The 26,229-nt window shown below is 37.6% G+C and overlaps 2 protein-coding genes across 5 annotated transcripts in view; one reads left to right on the forward strand and one right to left on the reverse strand.

Moving 5' to 3' along the window:
• Nucleotides 1-1,600: 1,600 nt before the first annotated feature.
• On the forward strand, nucleotides 1,601-11,639 carry cyb561 (cytochrome b561). Its single transcript, XM_067381646.1, has 6 exons — nucleotides 1,601-1,976; nucleotides 2,722-2,932; nucleotides 5,143-5,241; nucleotides 8,571-8,674; nucleotides 9,091-9,248; nucleotides 10,812-11,639. Exons 2-6 carry the CDS (start codon nucleotides 2,725-2,727, stop codon nucleotides 11,002-11,004), a joined length of 762 nt encoding a protein of 253 aa, XP_067237747.1. The 5' UTR covers nucleotides 1,601-1,976; nucleotides 2,722-2,724; the 3' UTR covers nucleotides 11,005-11,639.
• Nucleotides 11,640-11,692: 53 nt separating this feature from the next.
• The window catches only part of tanc2a (tetratricopeptide repeat, ankyrin repeat and coiled-coil containing 2a), a 180,363-nt gene continuing 165,826 nt past the window's right edge, over nucleotides 11,693-26,229 (reverse strand). For all 4 annotated transcript variants that reach the window (XM_067381643.1, XM_067381642.1, XM_067381644.1 and 1 more), the window contains 5 exons: nucleotides 25,975-26,107; nucleotides 18,904-18,995; nucleotides 17,933-18,079; nucleotides 16,119-16,219; nucleotides 11,693-15,165 (listed from right to left, as the gene is read on the reverse strand). In XM_067381643.1, the coding sequence (XP_067237744.1) occupies nucleotides 13,254-15,165; nucleotides 16,119-16,219; nucleotides 17,933-18,079; nucleotides 18,904-18,995; nucleotides 25,975-26,107 (2,385 nt within the window). In that variant the 3' untranslated portion in view covers nucleotides 11,693-13,253. The remainder of the gene's footprint in view (nucleotides 15,166-16,118; nucleotides 16,220-17,932; nucleotides 18,080-18,903; nucleotides 18,996-25,974; nucleotides 26,108-26,229) is intronic.

Consider the following 26,229-nt stretch of genomic DNA (forward strand, 5'->3'; position numbering starts at 1 on the left):
TCTGCCCATCTTGACTTCTGAGAGACACTGCCACTCTGAGAGGCTCTTTTTATACCCAATCATGTTGCCAATTGACCTAATAAGTTGCAAATTGGTCCTCCAGCTGTTCCTTATATGTACATTTAATTTTTCCGGCCTCTTATTGCTACCTGTCCCAACTCTTTGTGAATATGTAGCTCTCATGAAATCAAAAATGAGCCAATATTTGGCATGACATTTCAAAATGTCTCAATTTCAACATTTGATATGTTATCTATATTCTATTGTGAATAAAATATAAGTTTATGAGATCTGTAAATTATTGCATTTCTTTTTTATTCACAATTTGCACAGTGTCCCAACTTTTTTGAAATCAGGTTTGTAAAAGTTACTTATAGTATTTATGTCCTAAAAACACTCTAAAAAAATGCTGGGTTTTGGCAACCCAGAGCTGGGTAGCCCTAAATATTGGAAAGAACCAGAACACATGCTGGGTTTTATACATTAACCCATTTGCTGGGTTGTTTTTTTTAATCAGTGCTGGGTCACTCAATTTGATATTGGGTTTTAATTTTAAATAATGAAAATGCATAATATATGGAGCACATAAAAAAATGCTAAAATATCTCTATACATATGGGACAGGAACAGTTCATGTACAACATTTTTATTCAACGGCAAGTCAGTCTTGGACAAAATTTGTCACCAAAAAAGTCATTCAGTTTAACCAAAATTTTGTTTTTTCCGAATGACACTTTTGGTTATACCGAATGATAGTATTTTCAAACAATGCAAACATGCTGATATCTAGTTAGGGAGCAAAAGAAAATCAAACATATTATATTTAGTACAAGTTTTTAAAACATTACAACATTTTCCATGTTTTATAGCGGTTGTACCGAATGACCTGATGTTTCGGGACATGCGTATGAACAAGTGAAAACATGAATTTTTCAAATAGTTAAGAGAGAGTTAGTTACTTTGCTTCATGACCATGTGGTACTTTGCAGGTGTCTGAATGATGTCACATCCTGTCACATGATACTGACCACATGCCTTGATCTAAAATGGTCATTTATATTGGTTACTCCAAATGACATCAATTAAATTAATTTTTCTGGACATTCTTTTTCATAACAAAGCAACGACTTCTACACATAATTTTAATACAATTTTGCACTATGTTGATATATGATGTTTTAAAATCATGCCAGAATAAAAATTGTATACATTTACAATGACTTTTGATCCTTCAAAATCTTTAAATATAACTTTACATGTAGCAAAGTATAATTAAAACCTTTTGGATTCAATAAAAGTGATGTCGTTGTACTACCTTACATACTTTGGATATCATGTTTTGTTTTTAATTATTATTATTAAGGCCTTTGGACAAAAAAACGACCCATCAAATCATTGACCCTTGTACATAAATACAACTTTAAAGAATCAAAACAGACATCACTAAATAAACAATCAATTATTATATATTATTATCAATCAGTTACTTAGCCTACTGTTTTGATGTGAGCATATGCATGCCTTTCTCTCTCTCTGCCTGATAAATGATTGGAAGTACAAAAAACGTCTATCTGAGATGCTTAAAATATGGTTAAGCAATATGATCAAATCAACAGAGATGTGCCCAGTGGTTACCAAGGCAACGAAAGCATCATCCTCTAGCATAATAATCCCTCCCATCTCCCGAGCAGCAGCCAGTAGTGATAACATGGGGGGCGTGGCCCAAAATCTGCCCGTCAACTTCCAAGTGCGTCAAGCGAACCGTGAGCTCCCACAGAAGTTATATGTTAAACGTCATTCAGACCCGTGAATCGTGCGTTTAAATCAGCAGAGACTTCGATAGAGAGAAGATCAGATACATTTTAATAGTAGGTTACAAAACCCCTCCGAGCTAAAAGGATCTTGTGATTCTTGTCCAAAATACCCAATAATAAAAACGCCCTTTCTTCCCCCGGCTGTCTGGAGACGTGGCGCAGGTGAGTGACACTTTTTTCGGACTATTGACAGCGCGTGTGATGCTGCTGCACAAAACACAATTTAAAATCGCATCAGCTCTAGATTATGGTTTGCATGACGTCTGGAGGAGTTTTCCCACTGTTATCCAAGGGTTCATCTTAAAACTTGTTATTATCACGAGGTTTGTGGTTCTAGACCTCTAAACATGATGTGTTTGCAGCAGTTAAGTGGGAGTTTAAGCTTGTTAATCATCATGCAGTCATATTACTCATTGTTTTTACACGAGGCTGATGGTGTGCTTTCGTGAGTCTGGCAGAGACCACATGATATTAAACACACGAGACTGAGCTCTTTATCTGCATAGTTTGTTTAAAGGTTTCATAAGGCAAACGACTGAAATCACGTGATTATCCAGACAACAGTTTGAAGAATGTTTAATTAAGCTTCTTCACTGCCAATATTATCACACTGGATATTAAATAATGTTGTAATTATAGAACTAAATGATTGTGCATTGTTTAGTATTTCATGCCTGTATAAATCTACTTATTAATAATAAAACAAATCATTTCACTATTTCAGGTACTTGACTCTCACTATATCTTGAACATGTTTGGGTCGCAATTATATTTTACAGGAAGAAAGCAAATGTACTATTCATATTTGTATGATTCATTAAATATTTAATTTGCATAAGAGGTGGAGTCTTGTACATCCCTTAAAGGGTTTCTTTCTTTCTTTCTTTGTTTCATCCTTGTCTTCCAGGAAATGGAGGGTATGCCGCTGAGCATGGGCGGCTTGCGGACGCTGCCGTGGTACGTGGTGTGTTCTCAGGTGCTGGGGGTTGCATGTGTGGTGATCACAGGCGTGTGGTTGGGACATTACCGGGGAGGCTACGCCTGGGACGGCTCAGCACAAGAGTTTAATGTCCACCCTCTTTGTATGGTCCTCGGCCTGGTCTTCCTCTATGGAGATGGTAAGGATTATGAGATAAAATATATATTATTATTTTTTTTTATGTTTTTTTAAGTTATGTTTGCAAAATGAAAATAATAGAAGAGTTGCAGTTCAGGAAATAGTATAAATGCTAGTTTTGGCATCCATTTTTTTTTTTTTTTTTTTCCTGTAGCCCAGCAGGTGAACTTAGAACTTAGTGCCTAGAAAACTAATCTTTTTTTTTTCATTTAATCATATTTTAATACCTTTAAATGACTGATTAGCCTAGTTTTTAACCTAGTTTTCTTGAACAAATGTTGCCATTATTTGACCCATTTTTCTACCCATTTATTTCCTCACTCAGTGTATTTTAAACTACACTATCATGTATAAATTGTGATTAATAAAAATTATATATGACATTTTTTTATTATATGCAACAAAAATCAGATAAACAGTTAAAATGTTTATATAAAAAATGTTCAAAAGTTTGGGGTCTGTACATTTTTTTTTTAGAAACAAACCTTTAAACAGGAGTATATCTTGAACATTTCATTCATTAATACAGTTTATTCAATATAGTTAAATAAAATATGACAAGAGCTCGGAGTTAAACCATGTAAAAAAAAAAAAAAACCAAAAAAAAACATAATTATGTCAGATAACACTTAAGTAAAGGTGTGTTCACGCGACCTCGTAATTCCTGTAGTTACGATATTCCTGCTTGTAAAAAGCATTCACGTCCTCGTAGAGCTCGTAATTACAGCTTGTAAGCTGGGAGTTTTCTGAAAGCTCCCACATGTACCACGTGGCTGCTGTACCACCTGACCGCTGTAGATACATTTAGGCGTTGATAGTGGTGCTATGGAAACGCATAATTCCCAGTCCAAGGACCAAAAGGACGTGAACAGCTCCGAATATAACGTCACGTGTTGTCATTTCAAGAATCCGGTAAACACGAGGTGATGTGAACGCAGCATAAAACATGGTCAGGTCAAAGTGTCTGAATAATTTTTGGTTCCATTTTTTTTTTTTTTTTAATCAATTTTACTGGTAGTCCACTGTATGAAGAATTTTTGGGTATAATATGTCACAGTTTACTTTATTTAGCTATAATCACTTACATAAATGAACTATAGTGTCCTGCACCCACTAGTAAAAATATACCAAAAATATAAAAAATGTCTGAACAATTTTTGGTTTGACTATATACATTTAGATATATATACTTATTATTTTATTATTGTGGTGTTATGGTGTATGATTAATCAATCCAGATAATTCTAAAACAAACAAACAAATAAACAAATAACTTTGACTTTTTGATCTTTTATCAAAAAAATGCTCTCTTTTTCTATAATACTGTGTATTGGCCAAACGTCAGTGATAAAGAATGGCTGGTTGCAAAGACCAGGAGATTCAGTGTAATTGTCTAATAAGACATCTGTGTGTCTTCTTTCTGCCAGGCCTTCAGGGTGTGCGAGTGTGACTGTGCAATAAAACACAATACTGAAATAGGAAGGGCCAGCTATTGCTATTAGAGCTAAGATCTGATTTGTTTCCTGATTTTGTGTTTATATTAATCAATATGGGCTAGAATATTGCATGGTTGGTTTTCAAACAGAGAGCAAGCCCTGCTGAGAGATAGTATTGTGTGGATTGTGGTTTTCTCTATTAATCAGTAACTGTTGTAGTCAAGGTTACAGTAAAGAAAAGAGAAATAATTTTTAACCATTTGAATTGGATGCATCTCATCTCTATAATCTGATATTATACAGTATGCAGTATGTGTGTGTGTGTGTTTTACCTAAACAGACTTCTGTGCTGTTAAAGCATAATCCCAGTCAATTCATGGTTCTTCCATCTGGACACTTAATAAAGCACTCAACAGAGACAGATGCTAATTGAGCTAATATCTTTAGCAGTGATCCTCTGATTCAAAGCCCTTGTCATGGCAATTTAATTAGGACATTATAGCCGAAAGGTCATTGGCCTATTAGAGGTTTAACTGTCCCAAAAAGCACCAGTAAAACAGCCCAGAGGGGATCTGTCTGCTTGTACAAAGGCCAAAAGACACATGGGAATACATCCTCAGCCTGTTATTTGACAAGTTACTGCATCTGTAGAATTTCAAACCAGACACAGGCTGTTTTTGGTGCCTTTTAGACTTCTCTCTGTTACTTTATACTATAACCTTTTCACGTGATAAAATGCCTTTATAAGAGTTTTTTTTTTTTTTATCTACCACAGCGGTTCTGGTTTACCGTGTCTTTAGAAACGAGACTAAACGTTCTGTGAAAATTCTCCACGCTCTGCTGCATATGATGGCCCTCATCATCGGTATTGTGGGTAAGTCCAACATGAAGAAAAAGTAGATTGCTTGTACGTTTGGCAGCACTGTTGTTTTGCTGGGTATTTGTTTAATGACACAGATTTTAGCTGCAGTTCTCAACTGCTGCGGTCACAATCATTTCCCGTGACTAATGTGCTATTTGAACCGTTAAATAAGGAGAAAACTAAAATTTTCTTCAGATAAACAGATGTGTTTTATTAATCGCAAGGCACAGGATAACTAGATTTGCTTTTCCAGAAGTCAACACCAATGCAACATAACTGCTCTGTAACGGTCTATAGATGTACTCTACCATTTAAAAGTTTATGGTCAGTAAGATTTTTTTTTAATTTTTTTTTTTTTTTAAAGGTACACTATGTAACTTTTGGCCCTCTATCGGTTAAAATACAAAACTGCATGCATTTTGCAGAAGAACATTGTTTTTTGGTTGTGCTTTGGCTCTGCATGAGTGTGTGGATGCTCACAAAACATTCACTACTATGCTTAAAGGAACATGCCACTATTTTTGAAAATAGGCCCATTTTCCAACTCTCCTAGAGTTAAACAGTTGAGTTTTACCGTTTTCGAATCCATTCAGCCGATCTCTGGGTCTGGCGGTACCACTTTTAGCATAGCTTAGCATAGTTCATTGAATCTGATTAGACCGTTAGCATCTCGCTCAAAAATGACTAAAGAGTTTTGATATTTTTCCCCATTTAAAACTTAGTTCACTGATAAGACACGCAATATCGCGTTCAATATCGACGGCGATTCATATCGATATTGAACGCGATATTGCGTGTCTTATCAGTGAACTACGGCTCTGTCTATTAAATGCCGCTTCATTTGAAAACAGGTGATGGCGATTTAGCGGCAATCAGGGAACCGGCTTTACTGAAGAAATGCGCGTGACAAAAGCATTCGATACATCGCCCAGCCCTAATATAAGCCTTATAAGGCTGTAAGTGTATATTAGCTATATTAGCCTACTATCAAAATGGCTAGGCTACAAATACATAATGAGGTATTCCCGAGGTATATATTTAAAAACTGCTGAAAGTTACAGAAGCAAATGGATCGGTGCAATTCACAGAAACAGCTGGACTCCAGGCAGAGAAACATGGATTTGCAGTTATCATTTTGTGTCAAATTGTTGAATTTTGAGGTAAAATTATTCCATATATATTGTATTGTTATATATTATGTTGACAAATCATCAATTAAATATTTTCCATCTTATATTCTGCAAAATAGTGTGTTTTAAAATAAACACTGACAAAAACTATAAAACTATGTTTTAGGGCTGGACAATATGACGATATATAACATTGATATAAGTGATTACGCAGACTAAAATCTACCTATATTGTAGTTATATAAAATATTCACAGGCAGATTTGCTTTATGTATTTCCCCGGCGTCAAATCAGGCACATGATCAGGAAACACGACTGGCTGCATGTCAATATCCATGGATTAGGTTTATTTGACAAGTTGTAACTTTCGAGTCCAACCTTTAGTGTAATCGTTTGTTTTACTCGCGTTTTCTCAGTTTCCTCTATTAAATCCAGTCACGCAGCAGGTTCTTTTGCCACTCAGTCCAGTTGAGGGAGCGCGCTTTCGGCGGGAAAGTGACATCGATGCATACCCTCGCGCCGCGCTGAAACGTGTGTCGCAGGCCGACGCAAATATTCGTTGACAGAAATGTTTAAATTTAATATTTATTATACACATTTTTACAGCATTGAAAAACGTTAACAATGTTTGTGTCATGTTTGTCCTCCTACAGAAACCATGAAAACCAAAAATATTTTTCCATTTTCATACATTTTTGAAAAAGCTCCAGGGAGCCACTAGGGGAACGCTAAAGAGCCGCGGGTTGCCGACCTCCGGTCTAATCAGATTCAATGAACTATGCTAAGCTATGCTAAAATTGCTACCGCCAGACCCGGAGATCGGCTGAATGGATTCGAAAACGGTAAAACTCAACTGTTTAACTCTAGGGGAGTTGGAAAATGAGCCTATTTTCAAAAATAGTGGCATGTTCCTTTAAGAGATATAACCAGTTAGATGGTTAGATAGATGGCTATACCCATTAATAGACATGGTACTTCCTTGAAAATTAATTCCAGCACAGTGCTACAACAACCATAATGAATATGACTCTTCACAATAGATAATGCTTTACATTGAACTCTGTTAGAGAGCTACAGTACATATGGAAGTTTATATGCTCAATAAAACACCTTACTTACCCGTTGAGTAATAAAAATGCCATCTCCACATCGCTTTTACAACATTTCAAATCCCTCAGTTCTCACTATCTCTGAAAAGCCAATGTTGATTCTGGTTTTATTACGAGATCTGTTGTGTTCTTTTTTTCCTTTTTTTCAGACTGGCCAAACGGCCAAACAAAAGAGAGGTTCAAGATTTAGCTGCTCCATGTCAACCTTTCTTGCTTTTTATGACAACTAACCTAAGCTACGTCAAAGTAGCCGGAGCAACTTTTCTCTATTTATAGAAATGATGAGACGCATACAGATGAGTGACGCACGTACGCATTTTCAAGTCTAAAATGTAAAGTTATAATAGGCTAACCATAGTGAATCAGGGTAAGACAAAACACATGTAGGAAGAAGAATTGATGATGTATTGACTTAAATTTTGTTAATTTAGAACAAAAAAAAGTAACAGTGTACCTTTTAGAAATGAATACTTTTATTCAGCAACTATGCATCAAATTGGTCAAAAATGACAGTAAAGACATTTATAATGTTATTTGTATGATCAAATGAATGCAGCCTTGAGTAAAAGAGACTTTTCAAAAACATGAAAAAAATCTTACTGACCCTAAGCTTTTGAATGGAAATATAGATGGATAAGTAATAAAAGAACGGTCTCAATTAAAGCTGCTGTCCACAATTTTTGGCCCTCTAGCGGTTAATAAACAGAACTGCATGCGTCTTGCGGAGGAACATTCTAGCCGGAGCTACTTTTCTCAGTGTATGTCTATGACGAGTCACACAGTTACTGTGATACTCTGCGGCGAGTCCTACCAGTCCAGTCTGAAATAGTCCAAATATAAACACTTATTATAAGTGTACCATAATGATTTAGGATAAGACAAAAACACGGTTTGGAAAATGGATTCATGTTGTATATTCTCATTATATCATTTTTGTACATTTTTAACACACAAAAGTTGCGGACTGCAGCTTTAAGTATGAGATTTTCAGACATACAAGTATCTTAAAAGTTTACTAAAACAAAATAGATAACACTCCTAAAACATCATCAATTTGATTTAATTCCAGAAAATAGTTTTTAATATCTCTTTCTCTCCTCAGGTCTTGTGGCCGCTTTTGATTTCCATTCATCGGCCAAGATCCCTCACATGTATTCTCTGCACAGCTGGTGTGGCATGCTCACGTTTGTGCTGTTTTTCCTGCAGGTAATTTGCAGTTATTTCATTTTGACCAGTGTAAACTGGTCTATTTGCATTTAAACATTTTCCCTCTTCCTTATTTGATCAGCTGAGCTGCATTGTGACTGTTCTGTAAAAGTGTTTGTGGTTTGGAAGCACTTTGCTTTGCATTAGCAAACCCCCGTGTGGACGGTCACATCCATTACACTGCTAACGTCCCCACTGACATCAGAACATTGCCATTAGTGTTTTTATTGACACTAGTAATTCAGCCTTGAAACCTGACCTGCTAGTCCACTTGATACTCTACATACATCTGAAAAACAGGATTAAATTCCATTTTATATTGTACATACATCTGATTGAATTTTTTCATAATTGGAGAAGACCAGATTGCCTCAAGTTGTATTTGTACTGACTACTTCTCCTCTCATTTCCTCCAGTGGTTACTGGGACTGGGATTTTTCCTTTTCCCATGGGCATCTGCTCAGCTGAGGAGCTGGTATCTCCCTCTGCACGTCTTCTTCGGTCTGCTGCTGCTGGCCATGTCTGTGGGATCCTGTCTGCTGGGAATCACAGAGAAACTGCTCTTCAATATCATGTGAGTGTCAGTGAATGTAGCTAACTAATTTGAAAAATAACAACTGATGTCACTAAGCAGAGTTAGAAATTTTGAATGGGAGGAAAGGAATGAGTCACCGTGAGAATGAGTCACAGCAGAAAGAGACTTTCAATGAATATTAATGAGACACGGCTTCTTTTCTCCATCTCTCACTGTGGAGCATCAAATGCTATTTACTGCATTACTCATGAATAATTTATTAAAAATGATAAAATATACTGCGCATATGAATATTAACTTCATTAACACATAAATAATCACTCTTCACGCATTTGGGTGGCTGCAGGCAGAATTCATCATATCCAAATAATACAATGGAAATAAATAGGAAAAGTCCCACACACCGACATGACTTGTAAAGGCCCGTTCACACCAATGACGATAACGATAAAGCTCTAAAAATCGTTAGTCCACCACAACTATAAAGATAACGGCACAGTGAAATGATATCATTGGAATCACTTTTGGAGCCATTTTTTCCAGCTGATGAATGATAAACATTGACAGCCAATCAGATCCACCCTGCTTTAAAGAGCTCGAGCATTTAAAGGGATAGTTCACCCAAAAATGAAAATTTGATGTTTATCTGCTTACCCCCAGTGCATCCAAGATGTAGGTGACTTTGTTTCTTCAGTTGAACGCAAATGATGATTTTTAACTGCAACCGCTGCCCTCTGTCAGTCAAATAATAGCAGTAGATGGGAACTTCAACTATAACAGTAAATAAAACTTGCTTAGACAAATCAAAATTAAAACCTGCGGCTCGTGACGACACATTAATGTCCTCAGACACGAAACGATCGGTTTGTGTGAGAAACCGAACAGTATTTATATAATTTTTACCTCTAATACACCACTATGTCCAACTCCATTCAGCTTCCTGTTAGTGAGGTCAAAAACGCGTTGTGGTGACGGAAGTGATGTCTCGCCCATATACTTCAATGAACGCGAGACATCACTTCCGTTGTCAGAGCGCGATCCGACCTCACTAGCCGGAAGCTGAACGAAGTTGGACATAGTGGTGTATTAGAGGTAAAAAAAATTATATAAATAATGTTCGGTTTCTCACACAAACCGATCGTTTCGTGTCTTAGGACATCAATGTGTCATCACGAGCCGCAGGGTTTAATTTGGATTTGTCTATGGAAGTTTTTTCGACTCTTATTGTTCAAGTTCCCAATCACTGCTATTATTTGACTGACAGACGGCAGCGGTTGCAGTTAAAAATCATAATTTGCTTTCTACTGAATAAAAAAAGTAATCTACAGATAAGCAGATAAAAATCACATTTTCATTTTTGGGTTAACTATCCCTTTAAAACGTCAGACAGCAAAACTACAGCACGCTTATAATAAACAGAACGATATCGTTGTGGTGTGGACACTAATACGGTTATCGTTTTTGATGTGAGAAGGCCGTAAGTCTTCATTAAATAAGTGTTTCAGTTGAAGTGGGTCTGAAGCTTGTGTAATTTAAGAGCTACAACAGTGTTTTTCCATTCATTAACCAATAAAAATGTTATGGCAAATTTCCTGTTCTCAGGTCAACTTACTCCAAGTTTGTTGCTGAGGGGGTCCTGGCAAATATTTTAGGCTTGTTGCTGGTGTGCTTCGGGGTCGTGGTGGCTTACGTGGTGACGAAAGAAGATTTTAGGCGACCGCCGAATCCTGAGGAGGAGGCTCTATCCGTGCACTTTAAGACCCTGTCGGAAGGAGAAATCCCCAGTTCTCCTTAATGTCTCAATATACTCCAACAACTGCCTTCTTGCACTTTCTACCTGTGTCTTAGCAAACCTGTCAGCCAGTTCCTTCATTTGCAGTCTTCGTATTCTTTGAATGTCATATGAAGGCAGGATTAAATTACCACCATAAAAACCTATTATGCTACTGTTATTATTATTGGAGTTAATTAAGTGTCATATACATTTTTGAAATTCATTGTTTCAGGTTAAGCTTTTTTTTTTTTTGAGTCATTTCTAATTGTGCCAAATCAAATTAATATGAAAGAAATATTAATATATTGTGTCTTTAAATGCATTAGATCAGGATGTACTTTGTGCCTTTGAATTTATTTGACCAGACTGTACTAAAAAAACCTGAAATCCTCTTTTGATAATTAGAATCAGAGGACACAGCTGCAAATGTTTTCTTACAGGCTTTTACAGCAAGTTTTTTTTATATTACTTATTTATAGGTGCCCTTGTACTGTATTTTTGTTGGCATGTTTGTATTGTGTAGTGGTAAAATTTCTATCACTGTTTTCTATTCGACATAATATATCAGTATGTGTTCATAATGCTTGCTTTACAAGTTCAGCTGTGATTAAGGATGTACAGTACACCAAGTTTTTAACTGAAATAAATAATGAGAAATAAGTTTGACTCAGTAGTAAGTTATTTCACCTTGATTTTCTTTGAAGTGGTATTCTTTTTTAAATAAGCTCATTATTTCCCTCATACATACAGATGATTGTACAGTTTACAATCGTGTAACCGGATAAAAAGTCCTCATTCACGTTTCTGATTTTCCTTCCCAGCAAAACATCACAGCTCACATTTACAGACAATTTACAATGAATCCTCCTTCGCAAACCCAGTTATAAACAAAATCAAAATATTAAAACAAATTACATACAAAACCTAAACTTCAGTTCTTTTTTTGTCTAATAAGGGAAACAAAGAAATATATTGTGCCAGTCTTTTCCCGTCATACATAAAACCACACACATACACACACACTCAGGTTTGTGTATTAGCAGAGAGCATGCGTTCTAGTTCAGCACATTATTTACAGCCATGTACATTTCAGTCATACAAAAGGAAAACAAATAGTTAAATACAAACACTGTTGTACAGTAAGCAGTATTCCAGGTCAACTCTGAGTGCACCGCGTATTTTTCTAAAAAGAGAAAATAATTAAAACGCTGCAAAAAGACCTGCTCTTTTTCAACAGCAATTGACATTGTTAAGTAAAGCCAGATCCAGTGAGCGAATCTTACTTGCCGTCCTCCCAAAATATACCGTCAAGAAATCCATAAAAAAGTGCCTGACCTTCCAATAGTATGTTAGTTCAATGATGAGGCAAACAGTTTTGCAACTTACGTGTATGTTTCAGTGCGCAAATAAACTCTCAAAACACAATAAATGAGAGCATGTGGATTCTGAGGCTGCAAAGAAGAAGTTTCCCCCACGCCTATTTCCCATGAGAAAAGTTTCTTTGGAAAAGACCATTTCTGCTTTAATGGTATGACTAAGTAAATTTACAGCTGACCACCTGGATGCTACTTCCCATGAGCAGATATGAAATTATTAACCAAACACTGCATATATTTGCATCGCGTAAAATGTAGCAATCCTGTTGACCTTTGTAACCTGTTGACAGAAAATAAAAATGCCCATAAAAAGTCTAAACATATTTCACATTGCTGAATGCGTGTCAACTTAGGAAGTAAAGGCAAACTGAAAAACACAACTGCATTGAAATTTAGATATACATATATATTTTTACAAACATAACTTAAAATGTTAAATATTACTTTTTTGCTTAAGCGATATTGATCTGGAATATTTTAGGTACATTTTCAACTCGAGACACAGCAGGATTCTCAGGGATTATTACTGGTCTGAGTGGGGACACTGTGGGGACATCTGGTCCAGGGGCAATGCTCAGCAATATGTCCATGGCTGGCATTGAATAGCCGCCCACTCGGAAGGTACAGAAAAGTAGAAGGTTGGTGTACAGCAGTTACACAGGCCTACTTTTACTCCAATGGGTCTTGATACTTCCATTTTTGTGTCCAGAGCAAATACAAATGCACTTCATTTGTACATGCTAGATTCACTTCACATAAATGGAATTCACCTCAACAGGTCCGTATTTTTATAATCAAGATATGGGACAAACAAAAATGAAGAGACAAGATGTTCAACATGTTAGATATTCCTCTGGAATGTTCTAATAAATCTTTCACACCGACTCTTCCTTCTTATACATTAGACTCCACAAAAGGTCTCTTTGGTTTAATGGGTGAGGTTGGGCCTTGCCTTTCATTGCGAGACATCTGCCTATACTCATTGTCCTGGTAGGCCTGGGAAACTGGTAGAGTTCGAGCCACTTTCACATCTGGGTAGGTGGGAACCTGGCTAACTCTGCCCATAGCGTCCGCCCGGTCCCGCGTCACACCAGGAGGGTTGGCGTAGAAATCATCATCCATGAGGTGGCCATTGTGAGCATTGTTAGTGCGGTTGTAGTAGGCGATATGGCTGAGGGGTGCCGCTTGCTGCCCATAGCCCATGTTGCTCGGGGAAGTGGCTGGACTGTTCACCACTGTATCCAGAGAAGAAACAGCCCAAGGTCGAGAACTCGAGGAGGACGATGCAAGCGAAGGCTGCTGCTGAATGTACTGCTGAGTCCGTGCAGTCTTGTCAATGATGCCCATGAAAGGCGTGTTGCGGGAGCGAAGGGCCTCTCCTGGATATGTTCCACCCACCACCCGGAAGTCCGTGCCTTGTGGGGGTGACATCGGTGAAAGGTCATCATGGTAGCTTCCTTCATAGGAAATCTTTAGGGGTATCTCCATTTGCTGTGCGGAAGCTGACGCCCTGAACCCTGGGCCTAGGTTAGCAGCAGAACCCGCCACCAAACTGTTGCTGGATGGAGAGAAGCGTAGACCTGTACTATGGGAGTGAATAAGGGGGCGTGGAGCTGGTGGGTGCTGTTTGGGTTCTGCGCTATTGGCACTGACTGGACGTCGGTGTGCATGAAGGTTCTCAGGTGAACCCAGCGTCACCTGTCTCTCCATTTCGTGGGGTGAGACCGGATAGTAGGCGGTCGACTGACTGCGGCTGATCTGCGGTGTCTGGCCATAGCGGACACCTCCAGGACTGGGTCTGTAGGCAGAGGAGGGTCTCTGGGGAAGCTCATCCTCCACAAGGCCAGGATCCATGCTGATGGCACGCTGGTACAAGGCCCCTGCACTCAGACTGCCCTGAGGTTGAAGTGAGGACGAGTATCCTCCATCCCCAAGTTCATCCATGTCACCTGGGCAGCGGGCACTCATCGAGTGAGCAATCTGACTGTACGCACTACTACCCAGTACGGCACTGGAGTGTACCGCGGAGCTGGGCTGGTTGGTGCGGATGATCTGTGCCTTAGCTGGCTGCAACCACTGGCTCTGTTGTGATGGCTGGGAAGTCTGTTGGGAAAATTGGAATGAACGTTGGCTGCTCATCTTGGACAGAGGGGACTTGGGTCGTCCTGCAAGCTGGTCCTGCTGGTAGCGTCCTGCAGAGGCGGACTGGGGACGATACATGGCGACTCCCTCAGAGGTGGGGCTGGCACGGTACTGTGGTCCACGACGTAATGGTGATGGTGGTGGGCTGAAGTGGTAGGAGGCCTGATGAGGGGGACTGGGCCTGAAGTGGGAGCTCTGGTGCGTTGGGGACAGCGACGGGGAGGTGGATTGGTAGCCTTGTCGTGTAGGAGAGGACATTGAAGGGGGGCTGGGGCGAAGTTCATATGCTTGCCCCAAGTAGGGTGAATCATGGTGGCTCGGAGATGGAGGCATGTTCTGAATGACTGGAAGTCCAGATGGAATAGTGTGGGGCTCAGCAGGAACACCAAGCGGTAGGCCATCCAAATCCCGCTCAAGGTAATCGTCGTCCTCCTCAAACAAGTCCTGGACAGGCTCCATGTCTGAAATATGGGGCTCCATTGGTGGAGGCGGGATCATGGATGGGGCTTGATCGCGGGGAGGGGAAGGAGGAGGATCCAGCTCCTGTTGCTGTTCGACCAGACGACACTCTTCTTCCACGCGTTGCAGCAGGCGCTGGATCTCGCGGTTATTGGGACACAGACGCACAGCTTCACTCAGGTCCTCCAGGGCTGCGTGGAATTGCCTACAGCAAGAGAGACAGAGAATGAAAGCAAGTAGGAAGTAGGAAGAGAGAAAGAGAAATATGCTTGTTAAAGACTGAGAAATTACTATTGCTAGGAATATTCTGGGTTCGGTGCAAGTCAATCTTTATGAACAGAATCTGAAGTGGCCCGTTGTCAATTACCACACACGAAAATTATGACTCATTCCTCAGTTTGTAAAAAAGTTATTCTTACAGTAATGCACTTACAGTTGAAGTCTATGGGTAAATGACCTTCAGCAGGGTAAAAGGGTAAACATATATATTTTTTTAAATATATCCAACAAGACTTATAACATGAGAGTAATGATGATACGTTTTACAAACTCTGTCAAGATCAGGTAAAGTCTGTTAAACCTGAAATCTTTTTAAAAAAATCAGGAGTGCATAACCAAAAGTTAATCTATCTAAAACATTAGTCCCATCTCAGAAAATTGTAATAAAGTAAAATTGTACTGAAACAAATTTAAGAGCTTTGACAAAAACACAAACTTCAGATTTCTGTTTTCTTTTTCTTCTGGGATGCCCATAGACTTTCATTGTAAATGTCAAGCTTAACTTGTATTGAACTCAGAACATTCCCTTTAGTCATCAAAATCATACACGACCCCCCCATAAAAAGATTTTCCAAAACAAAGCAAGTTGATCAAAAGAGAAAAAGGAATAAAATATGAATGATGGGCATTCTGAGGAAAAATAATCTGATTGTTCAACACAACATGAAGTATGAAGAACATGTCTAATCCTGATGTTGTCAGCTAATGTGGCAGAAGTCAAGGGGCTTAGATTGACTTCTAACTTGAAACTCTAGCATAGCACTACATCAACCAATCGAAACACATTTGGCCAGTTTGGGTCATGATCTGTCAGCACTTTATCTGTGCTAGACAGAATGTGTTTTATAGGCTGTCCTGCCTGCTGGTTGCTACCGTTACCTGCTGCTGCGCTTGGCACGGGCTCGTGCGTAATAGGCTTCATAGGATTTGGGTTTCAACTCTAGTGCCTTGGAGGCAAACTCCTCCGCCATCCCAAAGTCCTGCAAGCAACAACAGGACCAACAGTCATACACTGAGCCGTACATGAGGTCAGAGGGAGGACACACACATACGTGCATGCGGACATGCACACAAACACTGAGAAACGCACACACACGCGCACACACACACACACACACACACACACACACACACACACACACACACACACACACACACACACACACACACACACACACACACACACACACACACACACACACACACTCGCACACACACTCTTACATCAGTAACACACACAAACTTATGTTGGACATGAACATGTCACATTAATATGAGGATGTGAACACTGATTATTACACAAATCAACACAAAAATCAACATATGTTGAGCACCATTAGTGCAAATATGATAAAACGGACACAATTATGGAAAAGCGTGTACACACTTATAAAATGTACTGACACACACACAAATATATGCTCTACAGGGACAGTGGGAAGATTCAATGAGTCAGCTCAAACCTCTGCCTGTACTAAACCTAACTCTTAAACAAATCCAACAAATGTCAGAAAAACCCAATGAACCAACAAATCAAACTGAAACAGGGATGAGATCATGATGGGAAGAAAAACTACAGCATGGGCTGAGTGTATAGAGAGCTTTCAAGAGAATTTCTTCATTCAGAGGATGGAGGTTTGAAAATCAAAACTCAAAATGTTCTTTGGGGTGAGATCAGAAAGAGAAATAATGTAGCCACAAAGGAGAAAAAAAATGGGAAGATCAACATATCTCTTATTAATACATCAATAGTGTCTTTAAAATCCTTGTTTTTTTTTGTGTATCTAAAATCTTAATTGTTTTCAAAAGCATTTAGGAACACAGACCACACACAGAACTAATACATGCAGTTTGTTGGTTAGGTAAGTTGTCATTGCATGGATGCTTGTAAACAAGAAGATTTACAGTATACTAGTGGCTAGTGGTTGACATATGTTTTTTTAAACAGCCAGTGTCAATATCTACAGTTTACTACAGTATATCATGGACTTAAGGTTAGGGTAGACACCATTTTAATGTAATACAAATAAAGTGTACAGTGTGTTGCAACATCTTCACTTTGTTTTTTCCAGATGGAATTTTTTTTAATGTCCAATTTTCAATCTTTTGTTGAATTTTCATTCAAGTTAAATATGCTATCTACCCTGAACAAGGTATACTACAAATATTGTCGAATATAATATATACAATTGTAAATATTTTGAAATAAAGGTAACACATGAAAAATAAATACAGTTGCAAAAAAAAAAAAAAATAATAATAATAATAATATTGCACAATATTTGAATAATACACTTAATGAAAAATGCTGGCAAGGCTGTTCTTAACTCAAGGCCAACCAGACACAGTAATCAGTGGATGTTGGGATCAAGCGCCATAACAGTGTAATGGTATAACAGCAAAAAGATTGCAGGGCAAATCCAAAATAGAGTTACAGTTACTGTAGTTCTTTGGATTTTCCCAGCAATCCTTTTGCTGTTATACCATATCCTTAACAAACAGAATATCAATGCACCTACAGTAGGAACAAATTATCAGTTGGTTGGATTGGTAGGCCAAAAAGTCATTTTACATCAGGTGACCAAACTAGATTAATGTAGTCAGGGCAATCTCAATTCTTCCTCATAATGTCGCTATGATTGAAGAGAGACAGAAGGAAGAGAGTTTTATGAAACTGAGTGCTTTGGACTCACATTCATTTTCCTCCGGCAGCGGGAGAGGTTGAGCAGCAGAGAGACTTTGAGCTCGCGGAAGGTCTTCAGGTCCTCCGTGAAACCCTCTCGTGGGAACTTCTTCAAGGCGTACTGGTACCGCTGGGCGGCTTCTTTCACCTTTCCTTTCTGGTTTGGCAAGACATTTTTACTTCTCAATTTCAAAGTAATATATGATTATGATATATTTTCATAAAAACAAATGCAATACAAAACTCTGACATTTGTTGTACATATTATGTATTTAAAAATTGTATGCAAAGAAAAAACAATATAGTCATAGTTATTTATTTATTTATTTTTTTCACAAAAATAAGCTAGAATATGATTTACATGTCCATAACAAATAAAATGATTGTCTATTATCAGTGTTGGGTTAGTTACTCTAAAAAAGTAATTAGATTACTGTACCAATTACTCTCTCTAAAAAGTATTGAATTACTTATTACTAATTACTTTCTAAATCCCACATCAACCTCGACCAGTTGAACAATACAAGGATAGACATGAAATTGTTTTTTTTTAATTCTTTCAAATAAATATACAATTGCATAAATTATTCTTAAACTGACCAAGATATTTAAAGGGAGAAGGTTCCATTAAAACAGGCCTACATTTTAACATTAGATGTTACATTTTATGTTAAATTCACTATTGTTTTAAATAGAATTGTTCTATAGTCTATACAGTATTTAATGCAATTACATCAGAACTAATTAAATTACAGTAAACAGTAAAACTTAAGAGAAATCCCTTACTTTACTTTTTCAAGAAAAAAGTAATTAAATTACAGCAATTAATTACTTAGTAATGCATTACACTCAACACTGTATATTATCATTGGCAGAATACTCCTATACACAGTTGTGTGTATGTTTAGAGTACATTTTTTCAGCTGAATATTCTAATCTATTCATTGTGTATTATAATTAAAGAAAAAAAAAACTACTAACCTTGTAGAATCCATCTCCTTCCTCTATCAGTTTGCTCAGCAGGACAATCATAATATCAGGTTTGGATGTGGCCATTGCCCATGTTGCAGGACCTAAATGCAATAGAGAATGAAAAAGAGGCAAAGCAAAGTGTCACCACAGACTGATAGTCCACATGAGCACAAAGTAGCTTGCTAATCTCTGAGGGACACAAAGGAACGAGCAGGCTGCCAGGATATCTTGCTTGAAAGGAGGCAAAGTCTACAAACAACTTTTGGATATGACAAAAAGCCATGGCAACACTCCAGACAAAAAAGAAACAAACAAATCATGAGCAGCTTGGCTGTTTACACTTTGCCGAAATTGAAATCAGTTTATACTGGCAAAAAAAACATTTGAATCCAACAGCTACTGAACTTGCAGTCAGCATGTTTGAGCTCTCTGTGGACAGCATGAACAGAGGTCAAGTGTTTCTACTGGTTTGGACTGAATGTACAGTGGAGGGAGGGTGGGAATAAGAGATTGATAGGGGTCTAGTAGAGCTGTAGATTTCGCCATGGGCAGCCAATTGCGGTATGCAGGCAGGCAGTGATTTAGTGAAATTCATGCAAGGCGCAGTTGAGGACAAATTAATGAGCACAGGATCAGCTACCAAACTGGCCAATAGCCTGAAAAAGCCAAACTGAGGGAAAAGGCGCTGTTCACACAGGATGCATTCTTACTTTGAAAAACAGCTAGATGCAATACAGAATTGCAGCGCAACAGAAATGGACAGAATTTGGATAATTCAAAACAAACTTGATACAGCATCTTAAAAGTGTAAAGCTAAAGGCAAGAGATACTAAAAAAAAAAAAAAGACGTGTCGCAATAAAGACGTCCGTTACAATACAGCAGTGCATCAGAATAGAACATCGCAACGTTTTTCTTTTTTAGACTACAGCATCTTAAATGTGACATTCATGATGTTGACACAAGATGCTGAAAATTATCACATAGGTTAAAAACCACGCAACATTGAAAGACATTCATCACAATACAACCGCACAAAGGATTAGAACAAAATGCAAGTATTTCGAGTCAAGTTTTTAACTCGACACATCATCTTAAAATGTGATGCTAATCTTGCAAGATGCTGCAAAAACAGCAAAAAAAAACTTTGGAACATTGAAAAACGTCCATCACAATACAGCATCTCAAGATGAATTTTAACTTTTAACTTTTAACTTGACACAGCATCTTAAAATGTCACACTAATGGCACAAGATGCTGCAAAACAGCGAAAAGTCTTGCAATACAACATTTAGAGATGCATTTTAACTTCTTTTAACTTGACATAGCATCTTAAAATGTGGCCCAAGGGCACAAGATGCTGAAAAACAGCAAAAAGTGTTGCAATACAGCATTTAGAGATGCATTTTAACTTCTTTTAACTTGATGCAGCATCTCGAGATGAGTTTTAACTTCTTTTAACTTGACACAGCATCTTAAAATGTGACGCTAATGGCACAAGATACTGCAAAACAGCAAAAAAGTGTTGCAATACAGCATTTCGAGATGAGTTTTAACTTTTAACTTGACATAGCATCTTAAAATGTGGCCCAAGGGCACAAGATGCTAAAAAACAGCAAAAAGTGTTGCAATACAGCATTTAGAGATGCATTTTAACTTCTTTTAACTTGACACAGCATCTTAAAATGTGACGCTAATGGCACAAGATGCTGCAAAACAGCAAAAAGTGTTAAAATACAGCATCTCGAGATGAGTTTTAACTTCTTTTAACTTGACAGCATCTTAAAATGTGACACTAATGGCACAAGATGCTGCAAAACAGCAAAAAAGTGTTGCAATACAGCATTTCGAGATGAGTTTTAACTTTTAACTTGACATAGCATCTTAAAATGTGGCCCAAGGGCACAAGATGCTAAAAAACAGCAAAAAGTGTTGCAATACAGCATTTAGAGATGCATTTTAACTTCTTTTAACTTGACACAGCATCTTAAAATGTGACGCTAATGGCACAAGATGCTGCAAAACAGCAAAAAGTGTTAAAATACAGCATCTCGAGATGAGTTTTAACTTCTTTTAACTTGACAGCATCTTAAAATGTGACACTAATGGCACAAGATGCTGCAAAACAGCAAAAAAGTGTTGCAATACAGCATTTCGAGATGAGTTTTAACTTTTAACTTGACATAGCATCTTAAAATGTGGCCCAAGGGCACAAGATGCTAAAAAACAGCAAAAAGTGTTGCAATACAGCATTTAGAGATGCATTTTAACTTCTTTTAACTTGACACAGCATCTTAAAATGTGACGCTAATGGCACAAGATGCTGCAAAACAGCAAAAAGTGTTAAAATACAGCATCTCGAGATGAGTTTTAACTTCTTTTAACTTGACAGCATCTTAAAATGTGACACTAATGGCACAAGATGCTGCAAAACAGCGAAAAGTGTTGTAATACAGCATCTTGAGATGAGTTTTAACTTTTTAACTTGACACAGCATCTTAAAATAATGGCCCAAGGGCACAAGATGCTGAAAAACAGCAAAAAGTCTTGCAATACAGCATCTCGAGATGAGTTTTAACTTCTTTTAACTTGACATAGCATCTTAAAATGCGATGCTAATGGCACAAGATGCTGCAAAACAGCAAAACGTGTTGCAATACAACATTTCGAGATTAGTTTTAACTTCTTTTAACTTGATACAGCATCTCGAGATGAGTTTTAACTTCTTTTAACTTGACACAGCATCTTAAAATAATGGCCCAAGGGCACAAGATGCTGAAAAACAGCAAAAAGTCTTGCAATACAGCATCTCGAGATGAGTTTTAACTTCTTTTAACTTGACATAGCATCTTAAAATGCGATGCTAATGGCACAAGATGCTGAAAAACAGCAAAAAGTCTTGCAATACAGCATCTCGAGATGAGTTTTAACTTCTTTTAACTTGACACAGCATCTTAAAATGTGACGCTAATGGCACAAGATACTGCAAAACAGCAAAAAAGTGTTGCAATACAGCATTTCGAGATGAGTTTTAACTTTTAACTTGACATAGCATCTTAAAATGTGGCCCAAGGGCACAAGATGCTAAAAAACAGCAAAAAGTGTTGCAATACAGCATTTAGAGATGCATTTTAACTTCTTTTAACTTGACACAGCATCTTAAAATGTGACGCTAATGGCACAAGATGCTGCAAAACAGCAAAAAGTGTTAAAATACAGCATCTCGAGATGAGTTTTAACTTCTTTTAACTTGACAGCATCTTAAAATGTGACACTAATGGCACAAGATGCTGCAAAACAGCAAAAAAGTGTTGCAATACAGCATTTCGAGATGAGTTTTAACTTTTAACTTGACATAGCATCTTAAAATGTGGCCCAAGGGCACAAGATGCTAAAAAACAGCAAAAAGTGTTGCAATACAGCATTTAGAGATGCATTTTAACTTCTTTTAACTTGACACAGCATCTTAAAATGTGACGCTAATGGCACAAGATGCTGCAAAACAGCAAAAAGTGTTAAAATACAGCATCTCGAGATGAGTTTTAACTTCTTTTAACTTGACAGCATCTTAAAATGTAACACTAATGGCACAAGATGCTGCAAAACAGCGAAAAGTGTTGCAATACAGCATCTCGAGATGAGTTTTAACTTTTTAACTTGACACAGCATCTTAAAATAATGGCCCAAGGGCACAAGATGCTGAAAAACAGCAAAAAGTCTTGCAATACAGCATCTCGAGATGAGTTTTAACTTCTTTTAACTTGACATAGCATCTTAAAATGCGATGCTAATGGCACAAGATGCTGCAAAACAGCAAAACGTGTTGCAATACAACATTTCGAGATTAGTTTTAACTTCTTTTAACTTGATACAGCATCTCGAGATGAGTTTTAACTTCTTTTAACTTGATACAGCATCTCGAGATGAGTTTTAACTTCTTTTAACTTGACAGCATCTTAAAATGTGGCCCAAGGGTACAAGATGCAGAAAAACAGCAAAAAGTGTTGCAATACAGCATTTAGAGATGCATTTTAACTTCTTTTAACTTGATTCAGCATTTCGAGATGAGTTTTAACTTCTTTTAACTTGATACAGCATCTCGAGATGAGTTTTAACTTCTTTTAACTTGATTCAGCATTTCGAGATGAGTTTTAACTTCTTTTAACTTGACACAGCATCTTAAAATGTGACGCTAATGGCACAAGATGCTGCAAAACAGCAAATAGTGTTGCAATACAGCATTTAGAGATGCATTTTAACTTCTTTTAACTTGATAAAGCATCTTAAAATGTGACGCTAATGGTTCAAGATGCTGACAAAAAGCATCGCAACATTGAAAGACGTCCATCGCAATGGAATAGAACCAAATGCAGGTATCTCAAGATTTATTTTTAATTTCTTGATACAGCATCATAAAAATGCAACATTATTGGCACAACATACTAAAAAAAAACAGCAAGACATTGCAATGGTCAAAGATGACTGTCTAGTAGTGCAAGTTTACGTGAAAAAAGAGTTACAAAACAGTGCAAGAATGCATTCTGTGTTTATGTCCCCCTAAACCACAAAACATTCTGCAACATCATGCCAAAATGCAACACCTTTTCCTACATGCAGCCATGCAAGCACAGGGAATGAACGTAAAGAATCCATGTAACCACATCTACCATCAGATTTTTGCAGCAGTACAAGATTACAAAAAATCAACCCATGTTTATGGCTGACAGCAGCTCTTTCCAATTTTGTAGCCAAGAACAGTGATATGAAGATTAAACTGCATTCACATTCGGGCATCCAAAACACTGTCAGACCCGGTCGATGGAGAAGGGACCACACAGGTAACAAGATGGAAGGACACAGTCAAAAATGGCAGATGGGGACAAAGGTCTGCGTTTTACCTCGAGCACGGGTGGGGAGTGTCTGACATCCTGGTTACGAGGAGAGAAGAGGTGGGAAGGGTCACGAGTGAAAGGGTGGCAGGTTATTAGGGCAGAGTGAAGGGGCATCCATATCAGACAGGGAGCAAAGGTTTATGAAAACAGGAAACGGAGAGTGTGATAGAGAGTCAATGGAAGAGAAAAAGAGAGATTGACAGATGGTGGTTAAGGGTGAAAGAGTGACGTGAAAGGAAGAACAAGGAAGATCAGCCGTGAGAAGCCATGGCAAGCAGCAACATTAGCAAAAGCAACAAGCCCATCCTGATCAGCTGCAGATCAGTGGAGTTCTGCAGTTCGGTGGAGAACACACGAGAAAGAGGGTTAGACTAGGATGACTGAGGTCACAGGGAGGGGTATGAAGGAGAAAGACATCTAAATGTGAAACTAATTGAAAGTGATATTCAATGCATGTGCTTACATTTCTAATGCATTTCTTTAAGGAATAATCTTTGGAATTTATGCTGCGTTCCATCCAAATGAGATTTTGGGATATTCCTACTGAGCATACGACCAGTTCCACTGCCTGACATTCAGAAAATGAGGTACACTACCATTCAAAAATTTGCTGTCAGCAGTAAATACTTTTAATCAATGTGTTTATTTATCAAGGATACAGACATTCTATGGAAGTAATCTAATGACAAACGTTTTGGTAATAAAAAAGCTTGTTGAATTGCACTAATTGAAACTAACCTTGCTTGCATTTTCATGCACTGTATTTTTAGGGTTTGCATGTTTATGGGCTGAAATTCAACACGGTCATATATTTAAGCTATGAATATTCAACTCTTTTCAAACATTTCATACACATTTCAGTAATAAAAATTCAATGATTCATATTCACCTTTCAGATTTCACTTCCAAAATATTTGGTCTGTTTAAAAATACAACCTGTTATATTTGACAAGCATAAACGGTTCAAATTCAACAGAAAATTCAACATTGTACATCCGGAAACTGCAGGAATAGCAGTCGAGTACTAATGCATAATCTCCATCTGCCATTAGTCAGCCTCACCAGCAGGTGGTGCAAGTAGCTGTTAATGAAGAACAGCAAAGGCTAGAGAGAGTCATTCATTCACAAAAACAAAACACATCACCTATCATCATGAAAACTCAACATTGCACATCGGTTTCCAGATGAATTTTCGGTCAAATCTGAAGCACAGAATTTGTGGAAGCGAATTTGTAAAGCGAAATAAAATTGACCAAAATTCGAATTTCAGCCCATAAAAATGCAAGCCCTAAAAATACAATAATGCATTAAAATGCAAGCATGGTTAATGTAATGCATATTCTTATTTCAAAAACAGTTAAAAAAGTTTGTCATTAAATTACTTCCATAACATTCATAATGTTGCAAAAACGTTCTATTTTTTTTCCTATCACGTTTTCCACAAAAATAATTAAGCTGCTTGACTGTTTTCACCATTAAATAAGTTTTTCTTAAGCACCAGATCTGGTCAAAATTGCATTTTGCGAATAAAGCAGTATTTCCATCCCATGTGTTAAAGAGAACAATACTAACCAAAAAAATAGGAATGGAAATGAAAGTTGTATCCACCGAGAAAGCCACTTTGGCTCTTTTCATACATTTTAAATGTAATACATTTCTTGCGGTTTAAAGCCTGCAGACAAAATGCTCTGACTAACTTCATGGTTGCTAGCAATCGATGACAGATGTTTAGGAGAAACAGTGTGTCAGGCAATGCTTTGGCTCCAGCGTTTTAGAATGACCAGAAAACCATGTTTTCTTTTCTCACTGTGAAAATTATTCAGTCATACATATTAAGAAATTATTCAGCAAGAGTTTCCAACTAGAAAGTCTAAATTTTTTATTGGATTTTTCCAAGTAGGAAGCTGGTGATTCTGACTTTATGAGCTGAATGGAGCACAGCATTACAACCCCAAATTAATTATATATATATATATATATATATATATATATATATATATATATATATATATATATATATATATATTTTTTTTTTTTTACAGTAAATCAAACTGGTGTGTTCAAGCATCTACCTGCAATTCAACATATGGATATCTACTTTTAGCGCAGCAAATAGTTATTGTACTTTTAATACAAGAGCGTAGTTTAGCATTAATTGTTTCTGTAATAACTGTTCCCCTTCCAGCCTACCTATCTTGGCGCCCTTCTTGAGCAGCGCCACCACCACTGACGTGTTCCTGCAGCCAACCGCACGATCCAGTGGGCGCATGCCGCTGTAGTCCACATGCTCGATCATCGCACCATGATCCACCAGATACTGCACCTGAAACCACATCAAGACCAGAGCTATGGTTTATTCTCTGTTTATCTCCTGTCAGCTACTACGTGATACTCATCCAAAACTTTTAGCATACGCTAACATCCCATGTTGGCGATTTAAGGTTT

The sequence above is a fragment of the Chanodichthys erythropterus genome, chromosome 3 (assembly GCF_024489055.1).
Source record: "Chanodichthys erythropterus isolate Z2021 chromosome 3, ASM2448905v1, whole genome shotgun sequence".
NCBI lineage: Eukaryota > Metazoa > Chordata > Actinopteri > Cypriniformes > Xenocyprididae > Chanodichthys > Chanodichthys erythropterus.

Bases quoted from the DNA above. Each gene is read 5' to 3' on its own strand.
- cyb561 (XM_067381646.1), top strand. From the start codon at position 2,725: ATGGAGGGTATGCCGCTGAGCATGGGCGGCTTGCGGACGCTGCCGTGG. The intron at 2,933-5,142 runs GTAAGGATTATG...TATCTACCACAG, and splicing joins GGTCTTCCTCTATGGAGATG to CGGTTCTGGTTTACCGTGTC. The intron at 9,249-10,811 runs GTGAGTGTCAGT...TCCTGTTCTCAG, and splicing joins AAACTGCTCTTCAATATCAT to GTCAACTTACTCCAAGTTTG.